General features: G+C 48.0%; 1 protein-coding gene across 1 annotated transcript in view; it reads left to right on the forward strand.

Moving 5' to 3' along the window:
• The first annotated feature begins 2076 nt into the window (after positions 1–2076).
• LOC135108284 (uncharacterized) overlaps positions 2077–8007 on the forward strand; it is a 14366-nt gene continuing 8435 nt past the window's right edge. The window contains exon 1 of the mRNA XM_064019069.1: positions 2077–2983. Within this exon, the coding sequence (XP_063875139.1) occupies positions 2671–2983 (313 nt within the window). The 5' untranslated portion in view covers positions 2077–2670. The remainder of the gene's footprint in view (positions 2984–8007) is intronic.

Genomic DNA, 8007 nt, shown 5'->3' on the forward strand with positions numbered 1-8007 from the left:
ACAGTTCACATTATTCATGTTCACGTCTCAACCTTTTCAATGTTATGGCTTCTCCACGAACTTGATTAAACACAAATAAAATAAAGTATCTAATAAATAAATAAATAAATAAATAAATAAATAGAGTTTTGATACATGTTTACAATATCATCTTCACAGATATCCCCTGCGAAAAAGAATGACTCAGTAGTTCAAGTCTATCGGTACCAATAGGTTTTGTCTTTCCTCAGAAACTGTTTCGGATTATTTTAATGAAGTAAGAAATGTCATAGAGTCATTAGCACCGAAGGGAAGTCAACGCAGCGATTCACAAGGCACAGGAGGCTCGCAGTGTACACAAGGCTCATTAGGACAATTTAACATGAGTGAATGAAGATATGGAGTTATCAGAGGGAAAGTTATAGGACTTTCTCCAGCGCTTTCAAAACAATGAAGGCATGATTCTTTGCTTCTTAATTTTTGCTTCTGGTCACTTTCTCAGGACTTTCTGTCGAGTCACCCCGAACGAAATGACCTCTAAGGAACGTCCCCCTGAGAACGTCCTCCAGAGAAAGTCGCATCAAGGTTCACAAGTTGCGTAGCGAATTGTGCTCCTTGCCCTTCCTGCGCCGCCCGCTGGGGAGACGCATATACTTACCAGGAAAAGATGGTTTCACACACACACACACACACACACACACACACTCTCTCTCTCTCTCTCTCTCTCTCTCTCTCTCTCTCTCTCTGGCGTCAGTTTAGGAGCTCATTACTAGTGGGCTCATCGGACCTGTATGTTCAGAATTATATCTTATTCTTCATTTAGATTGTTATAAGCTGTGAATAATAGAAAATACAAAATCTCTCTCTCTCTCTCTCTCTCTCTCTCTCTCTCTCTCTCTCTCTCTCTCTCTCTCTCTCTCTCTCTCTCTCTCTAATTTACAGAGACGCTGAAAATATCCATGGTCGGGATGTCATCGTTTTTTTTTCCTAAAGTTAGTAATCCTTCCATGCCATGTCATATTAAGGCTGCACTTGCTTGCTAAAAAAAAAAAAAAATAAAGAAACACTCGTATAAGGACGATTTCTTACGATAACCAGAAAATTGGCTTTAAAAAATATTTCTTAACTACCCTGACTTTTTTCTCCAAGTTTTTTTTTTTTTTAGTTAAGTTGTATTTCGACTTCTTGGTGTGTGTGTGTGTGTGTGTGTGTGTGTGTGTGTGAAGGAAGGATTTTACGTGAACCTGACACTCATTCAAGGATCAGGAGTCACTGGCCATCCCGTCGAGGGAGTGTGTGAGTGAGTGAATGTATGAATGAATGAGTAGGGAAAGCCTGCCGCTTGACTCTGCTGTGACGTCACCTGTGCTTCCCATTCTCTTATGAGGAAATAGTTTCCCATTCCTACTGAACACTGCGTCACGTTTTCTATGGGGATATTGGTGATGTTCTATGTCCGGCTGCTGGTGTGGGTAGGTGTAGGTGGGGACGGGGGAGGAAGGAGGGATAACCCGGGTGACTGCGGTAAGGTGGATGGGAGCACCGTGGGTGTTGTGACGGCATGGGTCATGGGATGGGATGGGACGGCAGCAAGGTGAAGTGGGAGATATGGAGAGCTCGTTAAGTTTTCTCTACCTCCTACGTTGTTGCTTCACTTGATTTCACTGAGTGCTGAATACTTTGAGGTGAGCTAATGTCGTGTTTAGTATTGAAAGTACATTGTGATATATGAGTGTTCGTACATGCATTTCACTAACTTCAATAAGGATGTACTCATGCAGCAGCAGTGTTCCACGTTCTGCTAACTTCAGGGATGAACATAATGACATACAGTGTTCCACGTTCCACTAACTCCAGGAATGAACACAAGCCCAATTGTATACAGTGTTCCACATTTCCAGTAACATTCTATTAGTATCAAACATCCCCCAGTGCAGCCTGTGATCTAGTGAAGGTTGTCATAAATGTCATGGAAAGGCATTACACACAGCACATTATACAAAAAATCTGGCCACAAGGGTTGGGATATTATCATTACACACTGATTGGAGACACATCCGTTTGACCAATTTAGTGTACACACTGTTATGGGAAAGTTTATGCTGGGAAAAAGGAAGAATGGAAGTTTGGAAAGATAGTCATCGGGAGGGGACGTGTCACTCCCGGAGATCTTGTCATCAGCCTCACTGGTCCTCGTAAGCCCCCCGGAGATTGTCAACGTGAGTTAGGACAGTGGGGAAAAGCGGGGAAGGGCCGGTGTGAGGGGCGCGAGGGCGTGGCATTCTGTAACTCCGCCCCACATGACCGGGGGAGGAGGAGCTAAGAGCAGTAGACTTAAAAGGGCGGCGTGGCGCGGGTGGCTCAGTGGTCGCCCAGCAAATGGTCGTGTGGGAGCTGGTGGTGCTGGTGTTGAGAGTACTGTGCGTCACGCCGGCCGTCACCGTGATCTGAGCAGCCATGGAGCACAAGGGCCTCGACCCCACCAACGTATACTGAGCGTCCCTCCACCGGGCTCCTCGCTCATCTTCCCACTAGCCCTCAACACTGCTTACTGACTGAGGCTCTTGCAGCCTCTTGTCTCGCACTGGTCACCACCACGTCACCATCTAGTTACCTTCACCACACGCAGCTACACGCTCCATTTACCATGAGTTTCGCTCTGGATCCCCTCGACCCCACGGGTATATACTGATGGAGGAGCGGACAGTCCCGTCCCAGCCATGGCCTTGCGCACGTCCCCGGCGCTCTTGGCCCTCCTGGCTCTCCATGCCTTACTGGCTTGCCCCTCCCTGGCCCTCCTCCCGATCCTCCACGATAGCAACATCGTGGACGAGAACAACCTGGCGGAGGGGATGCCCCAGCCACTGTCCCCTCAGCGACGCCGTGCAACCTCTTCCAGCGACTTCAGCAGGAGAGGCAGAGCGGCGACGTGGAGGACATTATGGACCCAGCAACGGAGACCCCAGGCTCATAGGCATCACCGACGGCGGCCTCTACAGGGGCGGTGAGTGTCACTCAGGGTCAATACTCTCTCCACATTCACTTTGCGTCATCAACCTCCTGATCCCGTGCTTCCACTTCTCCACTCTGTCACTACATGCATCACCTTGTCTTCCTTCATTTAATATGACATAGCATTTTCTGTAGGAAACATAGTTTCGCTAGACAGGCTTGTTTCAGGCCGATTAACGGGGCTGACGCGTCTGGCTTGTGGCCGTGCCGGCGTTGAAATCTCCCGAGTTGGAGGGCCAGCAACCAGACGCTGCCGCGGTGTCATTGGCCACGGCACTCCTGTTCAACAGTCTCCTCACGTAGGTTGCCTGGCTTGCACCCCTCCCTCCGTCTCAGGGTGTGCCAAGAAGAACACAAACAACCAAACAGACTCGCGTGAGAACAATCCGATTCCATCCGTCTGACAATCCCCCCACACCCCCAGAGGCGAACAGGTGGGGTCTGCCAGCAGTGCCCTTCTCTGGTACCCCTGCACCATGTTGCTGCAATGCTGCCGCCACGCGAGCCCTGGCACCCCACCGGACAGCACACTCTCCATCGCTGGCTGAGCGTGAATAGCTCCGCGGTGCAAACTGGTTGCCAGGATTTTTTTTTCCGTGCTTCATCCACCTCGCCCGAGATCTTTCTCCTCTTCCGCGTCCTGCCCGCCCACGCCAGCGGTGACCCTTCCCCCTCTCCTCTCCCCTCCTGCCCAGCCCGGTTCATTCATCCTCTCTCTCTCTCTCTCTCTCTCTCTCTCTCTCTCTCTCTCTCTCTCTCTCTCTCTCTCTCTCTCTCTCTCTCTCTCTTCTCTTCTCTCTCTCTCTCTCCTCTTCTCTCTCTCTCTCTCTCTCTCTCTCTCTCTCTCTCTCTCTCTCTCTCTCTCTCTCTCTCTCTCTCTCTCACACACACACACACACACACACACACACACACACACACACACACACAATAACAGCGCCCTTCACTTTAAGTTTTTCGTCAGCTCACACCTACTTAAGTCTTCACACACACACACACACACACACACACACACACACACACACACACACACACACACCAGGAACTCACTCCAGCATGAGCGTCAGGGGTTTAATTATCCGCCGTAACACATTCTTCTAACCTTTAGGCGGCGTCTGTAGCCTCCCTCGCCCGCTGCCTGTCCACACGTCTTCGGGGCACACACACGCATCCTTAAGTAAACATGACATAACTACAAAGCAAAAAACTAACGCAATTACGAGCATAACTTTTAACAAAACCTCCTCGTTTCTGGCCATCCTGCTTACATATATTCTCACCCTTATCAAAGTCCGTTAAGATTACCCATATGAAAGGTGAGGGATTTATGAATGCGAATATTGTAAATTCAAGAAAGGCTATTGTTTTTGCTGTTTAAGGTGAGGCAAGGTAGCGATAATACGTGTGCTGAAAGTGTTGATCATGGAAAAAGTATCGAACGGTGGACCTTGAACACTCAAGCGCTGCCAGGCATAAGGGGAATGTTCCTAGCTGCTTTCGCCACTTGTCATGAGTGATTGTCTGATGTTCTACACGGTTTTCTGGTGCACGGAATCGCTGTCGAGTGTCAATTGAAGGATATATATATATATATATATATATATATATATATATATATATATATATATATATATATATATATATATATATATATATATATATATATATATATATATATATATATATATATATATATATATATATATATATATATATATCGTTCTTGAATTCGGAGGTCGCGCGCTGGGCTGGGCTGGCTGGCCATGATGTGGTCTGCATGGCCGAGCTCAGAGTGGGTTCTGAAGGTCTGAGGAAGTGTTTGAAGGTCTGAGTGGCGGTACGATAGATTTTTTTCCCCCATCTTTGTGTCCACCCTTAATATCTTACTCATGTGGCGTGGTGTGGTGTGGTGTGGGTGTTATGAGAGAGAGAGAGAGAGAGAGAGAGAGAGAGAGAGAGAGAGAGAGAGAGAGAGAGAGAGAGAGAGAGAGAGAGAGAGAGAGAGAGAGAGAGAAACTACTACTAATGCAAACATCACGAGTGCTTCCACCACGGTAGGTGATGAAGACAACACAAGCAGAGGCACACACTACCAAAATAGCAACAGAAGCACACGTCCAAACGAGGAAGGGATGTCACGGCAACGTTATTTCCGGGCGCTTGTGAGATTCCAGCAGTGGCGCATCGCAAGACACTGCAGGAAGCAAAGGTTCTAATTCACACCACAGCTACCGCACAGTACGATGAAGCGATACACGTTCGGTAATTTTGCTTATTGTTTGTGTTCCTTAGGGATTGGTGAGGTTTTGTACACTGCAAGGAGTGGTGCCTAATTCCTCATGAGTTTTACTTCCGGATTCTTAAAGCTTCGTCCTCGCTTGCCGGTGTAGTAAATGATTTGGCGATTTTCATTCCTATTATCTCTCTCTCTCTCTCTCTCTCTCTCTCTCTCTCTCTCTCTCTCTCTCTCTCTCTCTCTCTCTCTCTCTCTCTCTCTCTCTCTCTCTCTCTCTCTTTTCCTGAAGCATCATCAGTGAGCTGTTAGGGAAGGAGGGAGGACAAATCGAAGGGCGCACACACACACACACACACACACACACACACACACACACACACACACACAGACACGGGCTTGTGAGTACATTTTCTGCATTGCTGTCAGTCATGGTGTGATAACAATGGATATTTGTGTACATAATCTCCCTCTCCTCCCCCCTTCTCTCTCTCTCTCTCTCTCTCTCTCTCTCTCTCTCTCTCTCTCTCTCTCTCTCTCTCTCTCTCTCTCATCTCTCTCTCTCTCTCTCTCTCTCTCCCTGACCGGGTCGCCGGGTAAAACAGAAGCAGGTTGTCCTTGACGGTTCAGGAATGTTATTGAAAACCTCCAGCAGTCCAACCATCATTAGTTTGTCTGTCAATCCCCGCCTGGTAGCATTTAGCTGGCAACTACTATCTTTTTATTCTAATATATATACACTAAGGCACTGCTTTTTTACATAACTCTCTCTCTCTCTCTCTCTCTCTCTCTCTCTCTCTCTCTCTCTCTCTCTCTCTCTCTCTCTCTCTCTCTCTCTCTCTCTCTCTCTCTCTCTTACACGCAAACAATGAAAGGTCTAATTGTTTAATATCCCAGCAAAGTAAGGTCCTTCAATATTTACAAAGTCCACAGTCACTCACTCACTCACACACGCACACAGCTCAACATTTCCCTGTCTCGCCGTCCGTCCGTTTATCCATGTGTCTGTCATGAATGTCTCACAAATTCATGTACGATTTTTTTCTTTTCTTCTTTTTTTTTACTTATTTTTCTCTCACTAAAGGTCGACCCTCACAAGTCTTTCTCATTCGCTTCAAAAATTACACAACACCGCGAGTCTTGTCTTGTCTTAGTGGCACAAATACTGCGAGCAATTCACCTACGTACGTGCTGCTATTTGTTTTCTTTTCTTCTTTTCCTTCTTTCTTTCTTTTTTTTTTATGGTCTTGGAAGTATCAGCAATATCTTTCAATTTCAATCTTTACTTCACTGTCTCTTGGAAAGATTAGCAATATGTATCTAATTTTGTAACCCTTTCTTCGTTTTCTATACTTTCCTTTTATCTCCTCCCTATATCTCTCTCTCTCTCTCTCTCTCTCTCTCTCTCTCTCTCTCTCTCTCTCTCTCTCTCGTCTCTCTCCTCTCTCTCTCTCTCTCGCTGGCTCTTCAGACCTTGGCTGCACAAGAGGGTCACACCGTGGGCCCCGTGACCCTCCCAGTGGCCCTCCCTCTCACTTTCCCCACGCTGATACTCCTCCTCCCATGAACACTACTCGCCTCCATCACTCACACAACCTATCGTTTCTGAACCCTCCCCCACGCACTGCTCATTCCCAGTGACCTTTCTCCCCATCCGTCCTTCTCTCTCTTCCGTCGTCTTTAATCATTCTCCCTACACGCCTCTCAGCCTCCACCTCGCCTCTTCCTGGCACCACCATGACTGCGGAGTGAACATTTTTTTCCAACGCTCTATTCTTAAAGGTTATGGTTTTATTTTTTTATTTTTTTCCATCCCCCCTCCTCTCTCTCTCTCTCTCTCTCTCTCTCTCTCTCTCTCTCTCTCTCTCTCTCTCTCTCTCTCTCTCTCTTTCTTGTTAGCCAGAAGGTAATGCGTTCGTGAGGAGCGTAGGTGTGCGCGAAGGTCTAATCTCTTGTTGATGCGCGGCGTCGATGTGACTACCTCGAGTGCTTGCGCTGCCCCCTCATGCATTGTACACCGCTTCCGTCATAGGACTGATTGCTAGTCACGGCGTTTACTGTGGTACTGAAAAAGGAAGGCAGTGAAGGCGTTCATCACCAGCCAGACTCCTACTCGTGACCATGAAAGCGCGTTAATGGATTGGATCACTTGTGTGTGTGTGTGTGTGTGTGTGTGTGTGTGTGTGTGTGTGTGTGTGTGTGTGTGTGTGACCAATACTTTAGGAAGCACTTGCCAGTATTAATGGGCTGTGCAGGTACTGGATGGAAGGAGGGATGGAGGGAAGAGGGGGGGCGGGTAGTGGGGACGGAGAACTAGATTAGAAGGACACGGCAGGGCCCGCGGGGCTTGTGTTGGAGGCTCACGTCTGGCTGGCGAGGGAAACACGCTGGAAGGGCTGGTGAGTGGTGCAGCTGTGCAGGCGCTGATGAAGGGCGAAGGGTTCCCGTTGACGCCTGCATGTCAAGGCAGCAAGTCTAGAATAAACCCCTTTCTTTTTTCTTATTTGAAGGATTTTATACGACTTACTTCCGCAGTTGTAATGTAAGGACACCCTGAAAGTCACCAACGCCTTTATGACTTACGATATACCCTACACGCCCGCACGCCCACACGCCCCACGTAGCCGCGTCCCACCTTTCCTTTCACCACTGAACACCTCAGCTCGCCTCGCACCACTGCCCTTCCTCCGGTCAGCTGGTAACACAGGTGGCCGGCAACACGACCTGTGACCCGTAGCTCCTCATGACGTGATGACCACCACGGTGACCTTAGGCCTCGCTGT

The sequence above is a fragment of the Scylla paramamosain genome, chromosome 17 (assembly GCF_035594125.1).
Source record: "Scylla paramamosain isolate STU-SP2022 chromosome 17, ASM3559412v1, whole genome shotgun sequence".
Classification (NCBI taxonomy): domain Eukaryota; kingdom Metazoa; phylum Arthropoda; class Malacostraca; order Decapoda; family Portunidae; genus Scylla; species Scylla paramamosain.